Consider the following 22,694-nt stretch of genomic DNA (forward strand, 5'->3'; position numbering starts at 1 on the left):
CCGGAGCACGCTGCAGAGAAACAGAATTAAACCGGGATTAAATCCTTAAACCTACACCGAGTACGCTGCAGAGAAAGCGAATTAAACCAGGATTAAAATCTTAAACCTACACGGAGCATGCTGCAGAGTAACAGAATTAAACCGGGATTAAATCCTTAAACCTAACCTTAAACCTACCCGGAGCACGCCGCAGCTGGCACGGGGAGGGGACCAGAGCTCCAGGAGGAGCCAGGGCAATACCAGGGCAGGATTTGGATGTTACCAGGAGAGGGTTTGGGCACTGCCAGGGCAGGGTTTGGATGTTACCAGGGCATGGCGGGCACTGCCAGGGCAGGGTTTGGATGTTACCAGGGCAGGGTTTGGGCACTGCCAGGGCAGGGTTTGGTTTGGGCTTTGCCAGAGCAGGGTTTGGATGTTACCGGGGCAGGGTTTGGGCGTTACCAGGACATGGTGGGCACTGCCACGAGTCCCCGGAGCTGTGCCAGAACCAGAAATGCCATAAAGAGGAAACGGCCTTCAAGTCTCTGAGGATTTGGGGATTTCCAAAATCCACCGTGGTGCAGGGCCCTAAATTCACTGGGGCACAGACCCTAAAATCCACTGGGGCGTGGGGTCCTAAATCCACTGGGGCACAGACCCTAAATCCACCGGGGCGTGGGGCCCTAAATCCACAGGGGCACAGACCCTAAAATCCACCAGGGTGTGCGACCCTAAATCCACCAGGGCATAGACCCTAAATCCACCGGGGTACGTGGGGCTGTAAATCCACCGGGGTGCGGGGCCCTAAATCCACTGGGGTGCATGACTGTAAATCCATCGGAGTTTGCGGCCCTAAATCCACAGGAGCATAGACCCTAAATCCACCGGGGTGCGTGATCTTGAAATCCACTGGGGCACAGACCCTAAATCCACTGCAGCGTGCAGGGCCCTAAATCCACCATGGTACAGGGCCCTAAATCCACGGGGGCTCAGACCGTAAACCCACTGGGGCATGGGGCCATAAATCCACCGGGGTGTGCAACCCTAAATCCACCGTGGTGCAGGGCCCTAAATCCACCAGGGCGTGCAACCCTAGATCCACTGGGGTGTGCAGCCCTAAATCCACTGGGGCACAGACCCTAAATCAACTGGGGCGCAGGGTCCTAAATCCATGGGGACTCAGACCCTAAAATCTACTGGGGTAGATTTTAAATCCTCCGGGGCACAGACCCTAAATCCACTGGGGTGCGTGCGGTCCTAAATCCACCGTGGTGCAGGGCCCTAAATCCACCAGGGTCAGACCCTAAATCCACCGGGGTGTGCGATCTTAAAATCCATTGGGGCACAGACCCTAAATCCATGGGGGCGTGGGGCCCTAAATCCACCGTGGTGCAGGGCCCTAAATCCACCAGGGTCAGACCCTAAATCCACCGAGATGTGCGATCTTAAAATCCACGAGGGCACAGACCCTAAATCCATGGGGGCGCGGGGCCCTAAATCCACCGTGGTGCAGGGCCCTAAATCCACCAGGGTCAGACCCTAAATCCACCAGGGTGTGCAATCTTAAAATCCATTGGGGCACAGACCCTAAATCCACCGGGGCACAGACCCTAAATCCACAGGGGCACAAACCCTAAATCCACCAGGGCCGCCCGCGTCCAGCGAAGAGAAGCGAAGCCGATTCCTTTATCCGTGCACGTGCCCGCGGCGCTACCTCTATACATACATATACATCCATTTACATATATATATATATATATATAAATTAAATCGAGTTTGGCTGCTGGGCGGGGCTATAGCGTGGTCTCGCTGCCCATGTCCCGCGGCGCCTTCTCCGCGTCGCTGTCCTCGTAGTCCGACTCCATCTCGATCTTCACCTGGGGCACGGCGCACACGGCGCTGCGGGGGTAGCTGAAGGCGGGCGACGACGGGCACGAGATCTTCAGGTGGAGGGTGATGCTGGGGGCAGAGGGTCATATAGATACATACGTTAATTATTCCTGTGGAATTTTCATCCAGTTCCCATCTATTTTTCATGTATTCATATATTCATACCTATAGAATTTTCATCTATTTCCCATCTATTTTTCATGTATTCATATGTTCATACCTATAGAATTTTCATCCAGTTCCCATCTATTTTTCATGTATTCATATGTTCATACCTATAGAATTTTCATCTATTTCCCATCTATTTTTCATGTATGTTTCATATATTTTTTTCATGTATTCATATATCCATACCTATAGAATTTTCATCTATTTCCCATCTATTTTTCATGTGTGTTTCATATGATTTTTTCATATATTCATATATTAATCCTATAGAATTTTCATATATTTTCCATTTTTCATGTGTGTTTCATATATTTTTTCATGTATTCATATATTAATCCTATAGAATTTTCACATATTTATATATTATTGCTATAGAATTTTCATCTATTTTTTCCATATATTTCCATATTTTTATAATTTTCATATTTTTCATATGTCATATTTTCTAATTTTCATATATATTTTTAATATATTATTTCTATATATTTTCCGTATAATTACCAGATATTTTCAATATTTATTATTTTCCATATATATTTTCCATGTATATTTTCCATATATTTTTCATGTGTATTTCATATATTTTTTCATGTATTCATATATTAATCCATATTTTTATAATTTTCATATTTTTCATATGTCATATTTTCTAATTTTCATATATATTTTTAATATATTATTTCTATATATTTTCCGTATAATTTCCAGTTATTTTCAATATTTATTATTTTCCATATATATTTTCCATGTATATTTTCCATCTATTTTTCATGTGTATTTCATATATTTTTTCATATATAGAATTTTCATCTATTTTCCATCTATTTTTCATGTGTATTTCATGTATTTTTTCACACGTTCATCTATTCATACCTATAGAATTTTCATATATTGTCCAAGTATTTCATATATATTTTTCATATATTATTTCTACATATTTCCCATATATTTTTCCTATATTTTATATGTATTATTCATATATTTCCCATCTATTTTTCATGTGTGTTTTATATATTTTTTCATATATTCATATATTATTACTATAGAATTTTCATGTGTTTTCCATGTATTTTATAGTTTTAATATATTATTTGTATATATTTTCCATATATTTTCCAGATCTTTCCAATATTTATTATTTTCCATATATATTTTCCATGTATATTTTCCATGTATTTTTCATGTGTATTTCATGTATTTTTTCATGTATTCATATATTATTCCTGTAGAATTTTCATATCTTCTCCGTGTATTTAATATACGACTTCTATATTTTTCCATATATTTTCCATGTATTTTATATATATATTTCATATATTATTTCTATGTATTTTCCATATGTTTTCCATGTATTTTTCCTGTATTTTATATCTATTATTCATGTATTTTCCATGTATTTTTCATGTGTATTTCATATATTTTTTCATATATTCATATATTATTCCTATAAAATGTTCACATATTTTCCATGTATTTTTATATTTTTAATCTATTATTTCTATATAATTTCTGTATATTTTCCATATTTATTATTTTCCATATTTATTATTTTCTATATATATTTTCCATCTTTTTTCATGTGTGTTAAATATATTTTTTCATGTATTCATATATTATTCCAATATAATTTTCATATATTCCTATATCATTCCTATATAATTTTCATATATTTTCCATGTATTTGATATATATTTTTCATATATTATTTCTATATTTTCCTGTATATTTTCCATATATTTTTCCTATATTTTATATATATTATTCATAGATTTTCCTTACATATTTTCCATATATTTTTCCTATTTTTTCCCTATACTTTTCCTATATAATTCATGTATTATTCCTATATATTTTCCTATATATTTCCCATATATTTCCTATATATTTTCCATATAGTTCCCATATATTTCCTATATATTTTCCATATATTTTCTATATATTTTTATTGATATTTTCTACATATTTTCCTTTTATTTCCTATACACATTTTAACATATATTTCGCATATATTTTTCCCATATTCATAGTTTATTCCTATCTATTTTTCATCTCTTTTTCCTACATTTTAACATATTTTTCCTAGATTTTTCCTATATATTTTTCACATATTAACATATTTGGCTGACTGTTCATACACGCTTATATTTTTGGCATTTTTCATTCCCTTTCTCTCAGATTTTAGAATTATCAATTAACCCTTCCAATGCACATTGGAATTCTCTTTCGTCTTAAGGAGAAGCCTGACAAGATGATTTTGTTTTCCACCACAACTCAAAAGGCAAAGATGAACAATCCCAAAAATTCCAAAAATTTTGGTTCCAAAAATTGGAACAACCCCAGTGGGGCAAAACCTGGGGGAAATGACCTCTTCTAATTGGACAATATTCAATTTATTCTTTAGAGATTCAAGGTTATCAATCGACCTTATAAAAACTGAGATTCCCAAAGAAGATCTTCCCGAAATTCAGGATTCAGAGTCGGAAAAATCCAAAAAAAGCAGAATTTTTACAGCTCCAACCCCACGGTGGGGGACAACAAAACCACCCCAAAAGCAGAGGGATGCTGCCAAGGTTTCCCTGTGCTTTTGGGAATTGCTCGGGGATGGTGGAGCATCAGCCGGGAGGATCCCAAAATCCTCCCCCAGGGATGGGGATGGGGATGGGGATGGGGATGGGGAGGGGTCCCCGGTACCTGCGGTCCATGTCCGAGCCGTTCGGGGAGGAGTCAGAACGCAAAGCTCCAGGTGGAGGCCCTCTTTCCTGCGGGGACACGCAGCTGAAACACTGCCCGGGTGACCCCAAAAATCCCCCTGGGCCCCCGCTGCATCCTGGGCCAAAATCACCGATCCCACCTTTCCTGGGCCAAAAGAATAAATTCTGCCTTTCTGGGGCAAAATTATCAATTTCATCTTTCCTGGGCCAAAATCACCGATCCCACCTTTTTTTGCCAAAATCACCGATCCCACCTTTCCTGGGCCAAAATCACCGATCCCACCTTTCCTGGGCCAAAAGAATAAATTCTACCTTTTGGGGTAAAATCATCAATTTCACCTTTCCTGTGCCAGAATCACCAATCCCACCATTCATTGCTAAAATCACCAATCCCACCTTTCCTGGGCCAAAATCACCGATCCCACCTTTCTTTGCCAAAATCACTGATCCCACCGTTCCTGGGCCAAAATAATAAATTCTGCCTTTCTGGGGCAAAATTATCAGTTTCATCTTTCCTGGGCCAAAATCACCAATCCCACCTTTCCTGGGCCAAAATAATAAATTCTGCCTTTCTGGTGCCAAAGTCACCAATTTCACCTTTCATTCCCAAAATAATAAATTCTACGTTTCTGGACCAAAATCACCAATTCCACCTGTCTGGGGCAAATTCATCAATCCCACCTTTTCTGTCCCAAAATATCAATTCCACCTTTCATTGCCAAAATCATCAATTTCAGCTTTCCTGGGCCAAAATAATAAATTCTGCCTTTCTGGGGCCAAAATCATCAATTTCACCTTTCATTGCCAAAACCATCAATTCCACCTTTCTGGGCCCAAATTCACCAATCCCACCTTTTCTGTCCCAAAATCATCAATTTCACCATTCCTGTGCCAAAATCACCGATCACACCTTTCTGGGCAGTGGGAGGAGGAGGAAAACTCCTGGGAATTGCAGCTTTTGGGGGCGATCAGCGTGAGGAAAAGCCCTGCCAGCAGCAGTTAAGGGGTTAAACTGAGCTCAAGCTCCCTGGGGTTGTGGAATGAACCACCCCAAATTTATTCCGAGTCTTTTTGGTGATGGCGGAGCCGAATCTGCTCTTTCCCAACCATAAAACTCCACCACGAGAAGCTTTTGGGGGCTCCAGACCATCCCAAACTCAGAGGATTTTCACAAACCCTCATCAGCTCGGGGGTGACAAAACCCAGGAGATTCCCAGATTTTTTTTTTTTGTGATTTATGGAAATCTTGGCAATCTTTGGGATGAGCGGTGCTCCGGCAGCTCTGGAGCTGGTGAGTTTCCCTGGTGGGTTTTCCCCTGGTGGGTTTCTCCGGTGGGATTCCCCTGGTGGGTTTTCCTGGCGGGTTTCCCTGATCCTGGTGGGTTTCCCTAATCCTGGTAGGTTTCCCTGGTGGGTTTCCCTGATCCTGATGGGTTTCCCCTGGTGGATTTCCCTGATCTTGGTGGCTTTCTCCTGGTGGGTTTTCCCTGGTGGGTTTTCCCTGGGGGGTTTCCCTGATCCTGGGGGGTTTCTCCCTGGTGGGTTTTCCCTGGGGGGTTTCTCCTGGTGGGTTTTCCTGATCCTGGTAGGTTTCCCTGGTGGGTTTCCCCGATCCTGATGGGTTTCCACTGGTGGATTTCCCTGATCCTGGGGGGGTTTTCCCTGATCCTAGGGGGTTTCTCTTGGTGGGTTTTCCCCTGTGTGGGTTTCTCTGGTGGGTTTCCCTGATCCTGGTGGATTTCCCTGATTCTAGTATGTTTCCCTGGTGGCTTTCCCTAGGGGGTTTCCCCTGGGGGGTTTCTCCTGGTAGGTTTCCCTGATCCCGGTGGGTTTCCCTTGTGAGTTTTCCCTGATCCTGGTGGGTTTCCCCGGTGGGTTTTCCTGATCCCGGTGCTCTGGGCGGGGTCGGGTGCGTGTCCAGCGGGGTTAGTGCCGAGCGGAGCCCGGGGAGGGGTTAGGAGAGGCTCCTGGGCTCGGTACTTACGGCTGAGGCAATGGGGGCCCCCGTTTTGGGGCTGCGCGGGCAGGGGCTCCATGGGGATCTTAATGACTGAGGGAGGTGGGAACTGGGGAAGAAACGGGGAAATTCCTGCTGAAGGCAGCGCCTGTGGGGGCTCTGAGACCGCCTGGAGCTCCCACAGCGACCCGAGACCTCCGGAGGAGGAGGAGGAGGAGGAGGAGGCTTTGCCTTCCTCTTCCCAAATCCTGGGACAGGAGTTGCTCCGAGGCTTTGATCGATGGTGCCGTGCCCTAAATTGGGAGATTTGGGCTCTTCTCCCGGAGGATTTCCTTTCTTTGGCCGTGATTTTCCAGCTTCTGGGACATCCCCTAGATGGAGCCCCTCACTCACAGAACCCGCTTCTGTCCCTGCCCCGGAACAGCTCCAGGAATCCAAGACCTTCATCCCAAACCCGGAGGTTTCCGTGGGAATTGTCCCTCCCCAGGTCTGGGATGTCCCCGGGAGCCCCTGGTGACCCCGCGCCCACCTCCTCGTCGCTGCTGCTGTCGCCTTTGTTGCCTTTTTTCTTCTTCTTCTTGTCGTCCTCCTTCTTCTTCTCCTTCTCGGGGATGATGTTGTCAATCCAGGCCAGGTCGTGTTGGGAGAAGACGAAATCCAGAAGCCGCCTGACCAGGATCAGGGCCAAGATCTGACAGGGGAGAGGTCCAAGGGCAGCTCAACCCAAGATCTGGTGGTGACCACCAAGCTAAAAATCCCTTAAATCCCAAAAAACCCTCTGGAGCGAGGATGGGATTGCTCGTGATGGAGAAGGATGGTGGTGGCCATGGTGGAACCATGCCAAGAATCCCATTAAATCCCAAAAAAACCCTCAGGATCGAGGATGGGGTTAACATGATGGGGAAGATGATGGTGGCCATGGTGGGACCACACCAAAAACCCCAAAAAACCCTTCCAGGGAAGGATGGGATCACCATGATGGGGAAAATGATGGTGGTGACCATGCCAAAAATCCCAAAAAAACCCCTTTGGATCACAGATGGGATCACCATGACGGGGAAGATGATAGTGGCCATGGTGGGACCACATCAAAAATTTCATTAAATCCCAAAAAAACCCTTTGGATCAAGGATGGGGTTACCATGACGGGGAAGATGATGGCAGCCATGGTAGGACCATGCCAAAATCTCCTTAAATCCCAAAAAAACCTCCTTTGGGGCGAGGTTGGAATTTCCATGACAGGGAAGATGATGGCGGCCATGGTGAGACCACACCAAAAATTTCATTAAATCCCAAAAAAACCCACTGGATTGAGAATGGGATTACCATGACGGGGAACATGATGATGGCCATGGTGGGACCATGCCAAAAATCCCAAAAAACCCTTCCAGGAAGGATGGGATCACCATGATGAGGAAGATGATGATGGCCATTGTAGGACCATGCCAAAAATTTCATTAAATCCCAAAAAAAACCCTCTGGATCAAGGATGGGGTTACCATGACGGGGAAGATGATGGCGGCCACGGTGGATTTGAGGATCCAGAGCACGGCCAGGCAGACGATCTGCACCAGGGTGAAGAGGTGGATGCGGCGCAGCGGGACATGCCGCAGGAACACGTAGTCGGGCTGGTGCTTGGCCGGCATCAGGAAGAGCTTGCAACGTTCCCAAAACTGTCCGGGGAGGAAGGTCCATGTTAATCCTCAGCCCCACCCCACAGAAAAACCTCTTTTAGTCCCCAAAATGGTGGAAGAGCTTCAGTGATCCCAAAACCACCAGGGGAGGAAGGCCTGGGGTTGATCCTCAGCCCCACCCCACCGGCTGCCCAGAAAAAGCCTCTTTTATTCCCCCCAAAATGGGGAATTTCCAGGTTTTTGGTGTTTCTCAGGGGGTTTTGGGGATCTGCTGTCCCATGCGTGGAAATTTTGGAGTAAAAATCCTCCTTTTGGAGCCAGTGTGGGACAGTCTGTGGCCAGTGAGGAGAAGGACGAGGAGGGCGAGGAGGACGAGGAGGACGAGGAGGATGAGGAAGAGGAGGAGGACAAAGACAAGGAGAATGACAAGGAAGAGGATGAGGAGGATGGAGGACGAGGAGGATGAGGAAGCAGACAATAAAGACAAAGAGGATGAGAAGGAGGATGAGAATAAGGACGAGGAGGACAAGGAGGATGAGGATGAAGAGGATGAGGAGAAGGAGGACGAGGGTGAGGAAGAGGGAGGAGGATGAGGACGAAGAGGATGAGGAGTAGGAGGATGAGGAGGACAGAGGACAAGGAGGATGAGGACGAAGAGGACAGAGGACAAGGAGGATGAGAACAAGGAGGATAAGGAGGATGAAGAGGAAGAGGATGCCAAGGAGGAAGGGCACTCACCTGGATGCCGTTCAGCGACGCCACGCCCATGTAGAGGAAGACGCCGTAGAGCACCGGCATGGGGATGTACTGGGAACAGGAACAACCACGGCCCTGAGCCCAGGGGAGGCAGCAGCTCCTCCCCAGGGACAGGGACAGGGACAGGGACAGGGACAGGGACAGGGACAGGGACAGGGCTGGAGGTCACTAGGACGGGGCAGGATCCAGCTTTTCATGCCCGTGTCCCCAAATCTCTTTGGGGAAGGGGGATGGGAATGTTTTACCTTCAGGATAGGAGCCAGGAAAACTGAAATGCCCGTCAGCACGAAGACGATGATGCCGGTCACCCTCTGCTCCCTGGAGAGGGGACAGGAGCAGGCTCAGCCCGAGGAACCGCCGAGGAACCACGGGAATTCCAGTGGGAATGGGAATGACGGTCCCTCCCTGGCCCTGCTGGCTCTGGTGTCCCCTCCATGACAATCCTTCCCTGGCCACACTGTCCCTGGTGTCCCCTCCATGACAATCCCTCCCTGGCCCAGGACAGGGATGTCCCCCCAGCTCCAGGACACCTCTCAGACCCACCTGGGCCCCCAGGACCCACCTGACCCCCAGGAACTGGGGCTGCTCCCCCGGGGCGCTGGTCTCGGTCTCCATCTTGAGGCTGTCGATGTGGGCGATGGAGATGACGGTGGCGGCCACGTACCAGGGCAGCCCCATGAAGGAGCACACGGCCATCAGGATGCCCACCCAGAAGAGGTCCAGGTGGTACCCGGCTGCCTTCTGCAACACAGCACGGGGGGCTCTGGGGGCTCTGCCCTGGGGGTGTCCCCCAGGCACCCCCGAGGCCTCTTGGAGGGTTTGGGTGTGCCCTGAATGGCCTTGGCACTTGGTGTCACCCCAAAACACCTGGTGTCACCATGATGTGCCCCACATGGACATGGGGCACGCGGTGTCACCATGATGTGTCCCACACTGATGTGGGGCACCCAGTGTCACCCCATATCACCCCACATCACCCCAAAACACCCAGTGTCACCGTGATGTGCCCCACATGGACATAGGGCACGTGGTGTCACCCCAAAACACCCGGTGTCACCCTGACGTACCCCACATGGACATGGGGCACACAGTGTCACCATGATGTGCCCCACATGGACGTAGGGCACCTGGTGTCACCCCAAAGCAGCCTGTGTCACCCCAAAACACCCGGTGTCACCGTGATGTGCCCCACATGGACATAGGGCACCCTGAATCACCCCACATCCCCCTGTATCACCCCACATCCCCCTGTATCACCCCCTATCACTCCGTATCATCCCCCTGCACCCCGTTACCCACAGAACTTCACCCCCCAGGCCCTCCATCACCCCAAACCCACAGTTGGCGGAAGCCAGGGGCAGCCCCTCCTGGAGCCAGGGCAAACTCCCAAACCCACCCCAAATCTGGGTGCTCTGGGGGATCCTGGGGTGCCCTGAGGGCTGTGGGGGAAATCTGGGGTGCCCTGCGTACTCTGGGGGATCCCCCAGGGGTCTCACCCGCAGCTTGTGCTCCTTCCTGTTGACGATGACGGCCGTGATCTGCTGGTCCATGAAGATGAGGATGGTGACCAGCAGGGCGGGCAGGGCGCTGGCCAGGTACACCCACCATGGGTTCTTCCCGAAGGGGAACACGAACCAGCCCCGGTCCACGCGCGTGGGCTGGGGAGGACAACGGGGTCGGAACCTCGGGAACAGGCTTGGAACCTCGGGAACGCGGCACGGGTCAGGAAAACCCAAGGGGTGGCATCTGGGGACAACCCCATCCCAGATCCATCCTAAATCCTGTGCCCCAAACCGCCCCCAGATCCTTATTGGGATTTCCATTGGGATCTTCACTGGGATCCTCACTGGGGTTTCCATTGGGATCCTCATTGGGGTCCTCATTGGTTTCCCCATTGGAATCCTCACTGGGATCCCCATTGGAATTCCCATTGGGATTTCCATTTGGATTCCACATTGGGATCCCCACTGGGATCCCCACTGGAATCCCCACTGGAATCCCCACTGGGATTTCCATTTGGGTTCCACATTGGGATCCCCATTGGGGTCCCCATTGGGATTTCCATTGAGATCCTGATTGGGATCATCATTGGAATTTCCATTGGGGCCCTCATTGGGATTTCCATTTGGGGTCCCCATTGGGATCCCCTTTGGGTTCCACACTGGGATCCCTATTGAGATCCTCATTTCCATTTGGGTTCCACATTGGGATCCCCATTGGGATTTCCATTTGGGTTCCACACTGGGATCCTCATTGGGATTTCCATTTGGGTTCCACACTGGGATTCTCATTGGGATTTCCATTTGGGTTCCACATTGGGATCCCCATTGGGATTTTCATTTGGGTTCCACATTGGGATCCTCATTGGGATTCTTATTGGGATTTCCATTTGGGGTCCCCATTGGGATCCCCATGTCACCCCCTGGATGGGGGAGGAGAAATCCTTCCGGAATGGGGTTTTGTGGAGTTGTGGCTTTTTACCTTGAAGTCGGTAGGCACTTGGAGCTTTGGGGTGTTGAGTCCAAAAAGCACATCCAGCCCCACAAACATTAGAATGGACATAAAGATTGAGAAATCGCTAATGAGCTTACGGAGCTGCCAGCCAGAGGGGAGAGAGAAAAGGGAGGGAAAACGGCAAAAAATTGGAGGAAAAACAGCAAAAAGGGGAGGAAAACAATAAAAAAAGCAGGGAAAACAAAAAAAAAAAAAAAAAGAGGAGGAAGACCAAAAAAATAGTTAAAACAACAAAAAAAAAGGAAAAAACAACAAAAGGAGAAGAGAAAGAACAAAAAAAAGGAGGAAAAACAAAACAAGGGAGGAAAAACAAAAAAAAAGGGGAGGAAAAAGAGAAAAATCAACAAAAAAGAGAGGGGGAAAAGGAGGAAAAGCAATAAATAAAAGAGGAAAAACAACAAAAAAGGGAGGGGAAACAATAAAAAGGGAGGAAAATTACAAGAAAAGGAGGGAAAACAACAGAAAAGGGAGGGGAAGAAAGGAGCAAAAACAAACAAAAAAAGGAGGAAAAACACACAAAAAGGGAAGGAAAAACAACAAAAAAAAGAGAGGAAAGAAAGTCAGAAAATTAGAATCTTGTTAGAAAAGACCAAGTAACTTTTCAGGAGGTGCCTGGAGCCGTGAGATTCCCAAAAAAACCTGGAAAAAGAGCATGGGAGAGGAGGGGAGGCCGAACCTTGATGATACTGGGGATGTGGAGTTTGGGAGTGTCCAGGCCGAAACAGGCGTCCACGGCACAGAAGAGCAGGATGGAGAAGACATTGGAAAAATCAGCAATGAAAGCCCTGACCTGGAGGCAAGACAGGGAAACGGGGTTGGAAAGGGATTCACAGGGTGGGAAGGGGGTTAATGGGGTTGGAATGGGTAATTAATGGGGTTGGAAAGGGATTAATGGGGTGGGAAGGGGATTAATGGGGTGGGAAGAGGATTAATGGGGTGGGAAGGGATTAATGGGGTGGGAAGGGGATTAATGGGGTGGGAAGGGTAATTAATGGGGTTGGAAAGGGATTAATGGGGTGGGAAGGGGATTAATGGGGTGGGAAGGGGATTAATGGGGGTGGAAAGGGATTAATGGGGTGGGAAGGGGATTAATGGGGGGGGAAGGGGATTAATGGGGGTGGAAAGGGATTAATGGGGGTGGAAAGGGATTAATGGGGGGGGGAAGGGGATTAATGGGGTGGAAAGGGTAATTAATGGGGTGGGAAGGGTAATTATTGGGGTGGGAAGGGTAATTAATGGGGTGGGAAGGGAGCTTGTCCAGGTCTCTGTGGACATCCGCATCCTCCAGGATTGTCCCTTGGTGTCACCTGCAAACCTCCTGAGGGTGCCCTGACCCCTTCGTTTCCATCATTAATGAGCACATTAATTAATGCTGGCCCCGACAGGGAGCCCTGGGCACCACTGGTCACTGATGTCCATGGACCCTGGGCTGGTGACCACTTCCCTGTGGGTGGGACCATACCACCCATTCCATATTCATGATCCCACAAATTCCTCATCCATCATCCAACCCATTCCTCATCCATCATCTTACAATTTCTTCATCCATGACCCCACAAATTCCTCATTCATGATCCCACAAATTCCTCATCCATCATCCTACAAATTCCTCATCCATGATCCCACAAATGCCTCATCCATCATCCTACAAATTCTTCATCCATGATCCCATAAATTCCTCATCCACGAACCTACAAATTGCTTATCCATGATCCCACAAATTCTTCATCCATGATCCCATAAATTCCTCATCCACGATCCCACAAATTGCTTATCCATGATCCCACAAATTCCTCATACATCATCCCACAAATTCCTCATCCATGATCCCACAAATTCCTCATCCATCATCCTACAAATTGCTTATCCATGACCCCACAAAATCCTAATCCATGATCCCACAAATCCTTGTTCATTAATTGTCCCTCCATTAATTGTCCACCCATTAACCCAACTCCAGTTCGGAGAGGAGGATGCCATAAAAACCTCACAGAATCCCAAAAATCGGGGCCTAAAACCTCGGGGAGAACCCCAATCGTGGCCAAGTCCTCCTAAAACCAGGGATTTGTGTTCCTGGAGTTCTTTGCTTCCACCCAAACCTCCCGGCAGCTCCCGTTTCCCCTCTTTTCTGTGAAATGATCTGGCAGGATTTGGTTCTTTCCTCACCTTGGTGGGGAAGTAGCGGCTGAATTTGAACTTTTTCAGGGTCAGGGTCATGGAGTAGGTGCCGAAGAAGAGGATGAAGGACATGAGGGCCAGGTCGGGCACGAATTTGCAGGATTTTCCCACTAAGCTGCCGCCGTATTTGAGGCATTCCTTCTTGCTCAGCTGGGTCCAGTCCAGAGCTGTGAGGTTGAGAGCATTGGACTGGCGAGAGACCCCGAAAAAAGCAAAATCAGTAAAATTTGGAACTACTGTGGTGTGTGCAGGGAAAGGGGGAATTTCAGCCCAAATCCAGCAAAACTGGAATTTTTAAGATGCTGTATGGAAAGAAAGGGAAATTTCCTGTCCAAACCCCCAAATTTGTACTTTTACAATCACATTGTGCAAGAAAAGGGAAATTTCCTGTCCAATCCCCAAATTTGTACTTTTAGGATCACATTGTGCAAGAAAAGGAAAATTTCCTCTCCCAACCCCCAAATTTGTACTTTTAGGATCACGTTGTGCAAGAAAAGGAAAATTTCCTCCCCAAACCCCCAGATTTGTACTTTTAGGATCATGTTGTCCAAGAAAAGGGAAATTTCACAACTGAATTGAGCAAAACCAGCGTTTTTAGCAACTACAGCTTGCAAAAAAAGGAAATTTCCTGCTCAAACCCCCAAAAAGAGCAGTTTGAGCTGTTTCAGCACTCAATGAAAAGTGAATTTCCAGACTTTTGGGGATACCCAAAACCACAGGAAAACCGCAGCGCTGATACAAATTTGGGGGGAAAAGCGTGGATTTGGTGCTGCTCAGCCCCGCTGGGAGCCCAAATTTGAGTTCCCCTCACTCCGAGCTGGCCCATCCCGCTCCTGGGTGCTGAAATGCCCCGGATCCGCCCTCCCTGATCCCAAATTTCCCCCGGGACGAGCGGATCCCAATCCTTACCAGAGACACGTTAGTGGTGTTCGGTGCCACTGGAGCTGGAGCATCGAACGAGGTCGCGTTGGCTGCGGGAGAGGAGTCGGTTATTGAGGTTTTGGGGCTAAACCCAAACTTTTGGGAGCTTTTGGGCATCACCACCAGCTGGACTTCACCTGCCCAGCCCGGCAGAGATTGGCATCCCGGATTTTTGAGGGGGAATCCCCCTTTTCTAACCTCTCCCTGATTAATCCCACGCGCTGGGGAGGACGTGGCGGCTCCCGCGGCAGCTTCTCCCTGTGGGGCTGGCGAGGGCTGAGGCCAGAGGGGATTTTTGAGGAGCTTCCCATTCCTAAAATTTCCAGGAGCTTCCCAGGGAAGCCGCCGGGAGTGGGGTAGACTTGAAACCATGGGGGTGGAAGGCTGGGAAAGCAGCCTGGGGTGGTTTTCTTTTTTTTTTTTTTTTTTTGGAGAGGGCTGGCACCCAAATCACGCCCGATTTGCATCTTTTTAATTATTGTTCTTTTTTTTTTTTTTTTTTAATTGTTTGGGGCTGTTTTGGTCTCATCGGTGCACAATTCCATCTTTTCGAGCCCCCGGCACCTTCTCCTCCTCGGCTCTTCAGGCGATGCAGCTCCGCAGCTCTGGGAGCACCCCCGGGACCTCTCGGGGTACCTCTAAAAGAGGGAATTCAGGAATTCTGGAATTCCAGGACGGCTTTGCTGCCCCCCTCTTCCATCCTCTTCGCCCAGCGGGAATTTCGGCCGCTGCCTCCAGCCCCAGCGCTGGGAATTAATGAAGGAGAGGCTGGGCTAGGACAGAGAGCTGCTGGGACCGAGCTCTGGGGGACAAAGCTGGCCCTAAAAACATCGGCTTTGCTCTCATTTCTCTCCTCCACAACCTTTTCTTTTTTCCACAAACACTATTTTGGGATTTCTCCGCCTCTAAAGGGTGGCAAGGCACTGGTGGGGTTAAAGAGAGGAGCCATAAGGGCTCTGCACAAACCTTTTCAGAGAGAGAGAAAAGTCAAATACATGGGGAAAAAAAAATAACAATGGAATCCCCCCCGTGGGGGGGAGAGTATCAAATATTAAAATAGTTTTAATATTCAGAAGGTGATACTCACTTGAGATTGAAATCAGCCCAAATTGATGTGTGCAGCAGAGACAAATATGGGACAAATCAGTTATAATAATCAAAAATCAGCAGGGATGAAAAAAAAAAGGGAATTAAAAAAAAAATAAGGATGATGGGGGAATAAACACCATTTCTAGAAGGCTTTTAAATCCAACCTGGACACCGCTGCCTCGGGCAGCCAGGGCGAGGAGTGGGGTCGGGGATTGGGGTGCGGATGCCTCTGGGCTGCTCGGGGTTTGCTCAGGGTGGGGGCTTGGAGAAGGGGGAGACCTCCCTGGAGGCTGAAGGCTCCTCCCGCGGGAGCTGCCGGACGCATCCCGGGGGTGCTCACGGCTCCATCCGGGAATTCCGGCTCCGGGGGTTCCGTCTTGGCTCTCTGCAGGTTGGGTTTGGGGGAAGAACTGCGTCGGTTCTGGTGCTGCTCGGGGTCTCAGTTCCTGGCGGGATTGCGGTGCTCACGGAGGGGTGGATGAGCACAAATTGGGAAAAATGCAAAATTCAACCCAACGGCTGCAATTGGCACAGGGTGAGAGCTCTCCTTGGAGTGGCAGTTGCGTTGGGAATGTCTTGGGTGGAGGGTCTTGGGTGCTTCTCTTGAAGGAAGGAGACAGGCAGAACTTCACCACGACCTTCATCCACCATAACCTTCATCCATTGTGATCTTCATCCACCACCATCTTCATCCACTGTGATCTGCATCCACCTTCATCTTCATCCATCATCATCTTCCACCCACCGTAACCTTCATACACCATGATCTCCATCCACCATCACCTTCATCCACCATCATCTTCACCCACTGTCACCTTCATCCACCTTCACCTCTGCCCACTGTCAGTCTCCTCTGGCTGCAGCTGGTGCTCCCCAAAATTTGGATTTTTGACATAAATTCAGCTCCTGGAAGAGCAGCAGCTCGCTGCCGTGAGCCCGAAGCCGCTCCGCTCCCTTCCCGGAGCGTCCGAGCTCCGCAATTCAGATCTGGGATCGTCCAGGACGTCTACCCAAGAGCAAAACCATGGGAGGACCTTCTGCTCAGAGCCTGATGGCCTCCCCTTTTGGAAAAGGAGTGGAAAAAGGAGGAAAACGGTCCATGGAGGTTTCCACACCCAGCTGGGACATCCCGGGGTGTCCCGGACACCGCAGAGCACAGAACCACTCCAGGTGTTTCCTGGACGTTCAGTTTCCATTGGCAGCAGGCTGGAACGACCTGAAATGTCCTTTTTATTCTTCCATAATTCCTCCTTATCCATATCCAGGTCTGGCTGCTCCAGGCTGAGATCCCGACTCTCCGTCTGCCGCGTCCCAGGAAGCGCCGGGGCCTTCATCCAAGGGGGACGAGGCTCTTCCTCCACCTCCACAACCCCCTCGAGGAGGACGATGAGGACGAGGTCTCTCCAGCCCAGGCCTCCTCCCACGTCCTGGGCCGGCGATCCCGTGGGATTCATCCACGCCAGGACCCTCCTCCCACCCCCGGCTCCTGCCCGGGAGGCCCCGGGGTGAACTCACCTGGGTCGGGGGCGACGCACTCGCACTTGTACATGGTCACGTAGTCGGGCTTGAAGTCGGAGTTGATGGGGTAGTACTTGAAGGCCCCGATCATCTTCTTGATGGCGTCGTAGATGAAGATGAAGCTGATGAGGGTGGAGAAGCCCTCCTCAGTGAAGCGCGTGATGTACTTTATGATGAAGCTGGCGTCGGTGGCCACCAGGATAAGGCACTGCAGGGCCGAGTGCAGCCCGATCCACAGGCGGAATTCCATGTAGTCGATCCCGTTGCCTCTGGAAGAGGGGACACGCGGCCCTGTGAGAGTGGCCGGCGGCTGGGGATGCGTCCCACCCCTGCGGGGATGGGACCTGGTGTCCCCTGGGGTGGCCCAGCACTCACTTGCTGAAGTCGAAGAGCAGCTTCTCGAAGATGAGGATGGGGCCGGTGCTGCTGAGGATGATGAGGGGCTGCCCGGCAAAGAGGCAGAACATGGAGCCGGCCATGGCCGTGCCCAGGAAGCTCTCCATAACCCCCTGGGGACGGAGCAGAGGTAGAGTTATGGGGGTGCCGGGCCACGCCATGTCCCCACGGACCCCCCCGATGGAGATGGGGCTGAGGGACCTTGGCCTGGGCCTGCCCAGGATGGCTGGGACCACTCCTGGCATTGCCATGGGGCATTCCAACACTCCGGGGCTGCCAGTCCCACCTGGCAGAGAATGTCCATCCCCAGAAGCTTGGCATGGCACAAGTAGGGTAAAATCCATCCCATGGATCCCATCCCATCCCATCCCATCCCAATCCCATGGATCCCATCTCATCCCATCCCAATCCCATGGATCCCATCCTATCCAATCCCAATTCCACAGATCTCATCCCATCGATCCCATGCCATCCCATGGATCCCATCTCACCCCATCCTAATCCCATGGATCCCATCCCATGGATCCCATCTCATCCCACCCCATCCCATTCCATTCCATTCCATGGATCCTATCCCATCCAATCTCATGGATCCCATCCAATCCCATGGATCCCATCCCAATCCCATGGATCCCATCCCAATCCCATGGATCCCATCCCAATCCCATGGATCCCATCCCAATCCCATCCCATTCCATAGATCCCATCCCACTGATCCCACCCCTGCTTGTCCCCAAGCCGGTGACACCGCGGGCCACACCTGGTAGTTGTCGGTGGCGTCCCCCAGCAGCCCCCCGAAGGTGATGGCGTTGGTGATGCAGCCCAGGTAGATGAAGAGGATGGCGGAGATGGACTGGATATGGAAACCTTCGTAGAAGTCGCTCGGGAACCAGGGCAGCTTCCTCTTGATATCCAGGTAGAGGCCGCCACAAAACCTGCGGAGACACCGCCGAGGGCCTGGTGACTTCCAGCAAAACAGAATCGTGGAGTCCTAGAGAGGTTTGGGTTGGGAGGGACCTTAAATCCCATCCCATCCCACCCCTGCCATGGCAGGGACACCTCCCACTGTCCCAGGGGGCTCCAGCCTGGCCTAGGACATTCCCAGGATGGAGCAGCCACAGCTCCTCTGGAAATTCCATCCCAGCCCCTCCCCACCCTCACAGCCAGGAATTCCTGCCCAATATCCTATTTAAATCTCCCCTTTCCCATTGGGAAGCCATTCCCTGTGTCCTGTCCCTCCATTCCTTTTCCCCAGTCCTTCTCCAGTTCTCCTGGAGTCCCTTTAGGCTGGAATGTGCTGGAAGCTTTCCCTGGATCCTCCTCTTCTCCAGGTGACCATTCCCAGATTGGCTCCAGAGCAGAGAGGCTCAAGCATCCCAGAATCCTGGAATGGTTTGGGTTGGGATTTGCCCTAAAACCCCCTCAGTCCCACCCAGGGACACCTCCCACAGTCCCAGGCTGCTCCAAGCCCCATCCAACCTGGCCTTGGACACTTCTGGGGCTGCACAGCTGCTCTGGCCAGTTGGGAGATTTATAAATATTGACACAGAAATGGAATTTATATACAGACACACAAATAGTGTGGTGCTGACAAGAACCCCTTCCCACCGGGATTTCACCCCAGGATGAGCCTGCAGGAGACGCTGATGGATCCCGGCATGTTCTGGAGGATTTTGGGGGTGGCTCCTTGCTCACCTGCCCGTCCAGGCCAGCTCCTCCCCGATCTCGTGGACTTCGGGCATCTCCCCATCATCGCTGCCGCCACCGCCGCTGCCCCCGGCGCCCGCCCCGCCGGCCACGCCGTTCATCTGCCCCACCTCGTTCAGCGAGAACACCGACTTCCTGCGGGACAGCGGCACCGCCTCGGACCCACTCTGGCACCGCCACAGTGGCAGCGCTAGATGGGCACACCCAGATCAGCCCCGCCCACCCGGCAATGCCAGATCAGCACCGCTGGATTGGCACTGCTCGATCAGCTGTACTGGATCAGCACCACCAGATCGGCACTGCTGGATCGGCACCGCCAGATTGGCATCACCAGATCGGCACTGCTGGATCGGCACCGCCAGATTGGCACTGCCAGATCGGCACTGCTGGATCGGCACCGCCAGATTGGCATCACCAGATCGGCACTGCTGGATCGGCACCGCCAGATTGGCACTGCCAGATCGGCACTGCTGGATTGGCACCGCCAGATTGGCACCGCTGGCTCAACACCGCCAGATTGGCACCGCCGGCTCAGCACTGCTGGATCAGCCCCACCGGATCGGTGCTGCCGGATTGGCACCGGTGTGAGGACCATGGCCAAAGCCGTGGTGCAGCTCTGAGCCTGCACTGAGATTGGGTTTTGGGGCGAATTTGGACAGATCCAGAGCTGGGCTTGCTCAATTTGTGGAGTCATGGGTTGGGTTGGGTTGGGTTGGGTTGGGCTGGGTTGGGAAGGACCTCAAGGATCACCCAGTTCAACTCCTGGCCTGGGCAGGGTCACCTCCCGGTAAAAGCTGTGCCAGGAGAGTGGAAACGGCGCAGAGCCGAGCGGGGAAGAAGCCCTGCTGCAAACCCAGCACTTGTGGAACATCTGGAGGGGTTGCTGCCAGCGATGAAGCCAAGCAAGGCTCTTGCCCCCCCAGACCTGGACACAGGAGTGGCCACAGGGCTGGTCCAGCCCCACCCACCTCTTCTCAGCTGAGGGCACTTTTTTGGGAGGCTCAATGCGAATATTGGGGTCCCACTCGCCAGGCGGGAGGACGATGACCTCGTCCAGGAACTCGTCGATGCCAGCGATCAGATCCTCCCTGTCCCGGGCTTTGTAGGCAACATCGCTGAAGAGCTGGGGGTGGGCACAGGACAGGGGTTAGCCTGGCCGTGGCCTCCAGCCCCACGTCCTCTTGGGGGTTTCAATCTCAATTTTTGGGGTGATAAGGTGTGAAATTGCTTTTTTTTGCTGGGTTCTGAGCCATGGGGGCCCCAAAGGAGGGCTGGGGTGGCCTCAACTCACATCGTCCACCATGAGCGTGGCGATGGCCCTGCCGATCTCATTGTAGGACTTGGCTTTTCCCGCCGGACCCAGGAGAATGAAGAGGAACCTGGGGAGGGAAAGGCGCCGCTGTGTTGGCCACCTCGGAGCTCCGGGGCCACCAGACCCCTCAGGACATGCCTGGGGACGGCGTTCACCTGGTGGGGACGGGCACCTCCGTCACTCCCCCCAGCATGGTGGCCTGGAGCAGCCGCACGAAGGCCACGAAGGGCTTCTCCAGGAACTCCACCTCCCCCACCAGCACGTTGGAGGCCTCGGCGTCCTTGGGGATCTTCTTGATGAACTTGTTCTTCAGCTGTTGGGAAAGGCAAGGTCGAGGAAGGGAGCGGTTGCCAAAATTTGGCTTTTCCCTCTTTTTTTTTTTTTCCCCACCAAAGTTGAAGCCTCAGGCTGCAAGATTTGACCTCTTGTAGTCCCAGGACTCCCAGAGGTGGGGACTGAGGAGCCACATCCGAGAATCAGCCAGGAAAATTTCACAAAGCCAGATTTCTTCCGAAACGTGGCTAAAACCGAGACTAAATCGCACCCCCAGGGCTCCACAACCCAACCAGCAATGTTTGGTTTTGCTCTCCTGGGCTCTCTGCGAGGAAAGCTCCCTGAAACCCCCCTGTGGAAAACCCGAGCCAACCCCAGGGGTGCTGCAGCGAGCCAGGAACATTTTTGGAGTTTATTTGCAGCCCCTTGTGGCACAGCCTTGTGCACAAGCCCTGCACGGGGGAGGTTTTGGTGCCTCGCTCCTCCCCAGCCCCGTTCCAATAATGGGAGGAGGAAAACCTCATCCATGGATTTATCCCCCAGGTCTCTTCTCCCCCGCAGCTCTTTTCATTAGGAGCCTAAAAGGGTTCAATACCCAGCCGGGCAGGGAGTTATGATAATCTATATGGCAGCATGAGGGGAGGCATGTGAGCCGGGCAGCCGCCTCGCCCCGGCCTAATCTTCTAAATCCAAATGGAAAAAAACAAAAAAAAAACAAACAAAAAAATCATAATAATAATAAAGCAACTCCTCCAGTTCTGCTCAGAATAAGAGCAGGAGTTACCAGTGGCCACTAAGCTTCATGTAACACTTAAAAGTCCCTTTGTAGTGGGCCTAATAGGGCGATTAAACCTAAATGCTTTGCATATTTTGGGATTAACCCTCCGAACCCCATTGCTGGAGGGGATATTTGGGGTTCCTGAGTGGGCACCAGGATGGATTCATTTCAGGAGGTGTCCTGAAAACCTTCGTGGTGTCCTTGTCCCATGGCTCCCAGCAGAACGTGGATTTCCATCCATGAAATCCAAGGAAATAAAGCATTATTTATGGTGTCTGGACTTGCCCTAAAGTGCATCACCCTAGGTAAGCCCAGCGAGGACATCCCAGGGGAAAAACAAATCATTATCCCATCCCATTCCCTACAAACCCAAAGCAAGTCATTATTCCATCCCATTCCCTGAAAACCCAATGCAAATTGCTATCCCATTCCCTAAAAAACCAACTCAAGTTGTTATCCCATCCCATTCCCTAAAAACCCAACTCAAGTTTTTATCCCATCCCACTACCTAAAAACCCAAAGCAAGTTATTGTTCCCATCCCATTCCCTAAAAACCCAAAGATCCCATTCCCTAAAATCCCAACTCAAGTCTTTATCTCATCCCATTCCTTAAAATCCCACGGGATTGATGATTCTGCCTTTGGTTTAGGGTGGAATAAGGAACAGAAATGAAGCAAAGCTCTTCCAAGGAACCAACCATTCCCAGAAGAGTCTGGCATGGGAATGGGACAAAATCCCACTGACCCATCCCATTCCCAAGGCGGGACCTGCTTCCCAGCTCCCTCCTAAAATCAATCCCAGGAGGAAAAGCCCCCCACGGGCTCTGGGCTGAGCTTTGCCTTGAGAAACCCTCAGAAAAAACAGATCCCACCCCAAATTCCAGCCCCTCACCCCCAGAGCTGAATCCCCGTGC

General features: G+C 50.6%; 1 protein-coding gene across 4 annotated transcripts in view; it reads right to left on the minus strand.

The window, feature by feature from the left end:
- Window positions 1-1,297: 1,297 nt before the first annotated feature.
- SLC4A5 (solute carrier family 4 member 5) overlaps window positions 1,298-22,694 on the minus strand; it is a 69,081-nt gene continuing 47,684 nt past the window's right edge. For 2 of the 4 annotated variants that reach the window (XM_053966338.1, XM_053966335.1), the window contains 18 exons: window positions 20,886-21,043; window positions 20,710-20,797; window positions 20,387-20,541; window positions 19,407-19,553; window positions 18,472-18,646; window positions 17,691-17,824; window positions 17,313-17,584; window positions 14,697-14,758; window positions 13,776-13,976; window positions 11,577-11,690; window positions 10,592-10,753; window positions 9,658-9,836; window positions 9,341-9,413; window positions 9,078-9,146; window positions 8,205-8,378; window positions 7,235-7,396; window positions 4,729-4,796; window positions 1,298-1,938 (listed from right to left, as the gene is read on the minus strand). In XM_053966338.1, coding sequence (XP_053822313.1) covers window positions 1,773-1,938; window positions 4,729-4,796; window positions 7,235-7,396; window positions 8,205-8,378; window positions 9,078-9,146; window positions 9,341-9,413; window positions 9,658-9,836; window positions 10,592-10,753; window positions 11,577-11,690; window positions 13,776-13,976; window positions 14,697-14,758; window positions 17,313-17,584; window positions 17,691-17,824; window positions 18,472-18,646; window positions 19,407-19,553; window positions 20,387-20,541; window positions 20,710-20,797; window positions 20,886-21,043 — 2,559 coding nt within the window. In that variant the 3' untranslated portion in view covers window positions 1,298-1,772. Of the gene's footprint in view, window positions 1,939-4,728; window positions 4,797-6,732; window positions 6,815-7,234; window positions 7,397-8,204; window positions 8,379-9,077; window positions 9,147-9,340; window positions 9,414-9,657; window positions 9,837-10,591; window positions 10,754-11,576; window positions 11,691-12,285; window positions 12,400-13,775; window positions 13,977-14,696; window positions 14,759-17,312; window positions 17,585-17,690; window positions 17,825-18,471; window positions 18,647-19,406; window positions 19,554-20,386; window positions 20,542-20,709; window positions 20,798-20,885; window positions 21,044-22,694 lie in introns of all 4 variants that reach the window. The other 2 variants (XM_053966339.1, XM_053966336.1) reach the window with 2 other exon arrangements.

Source organism: Vidua chalybeata, chromosome 28 (genome assembly GCF_026979565.1).
Source record: "Vidua chalybeata isolate OUT-0048 chromosome 28, bVidCha1 merged haplotype, whole genome shotgun sequence".
Classification (NCBI taxonomy): domain Eukaryota; kingdom Metazoa; phylum Chordata; class Aves; order Passeriformes; family Viduidae; genus Vidua; species Vidua chalybeata.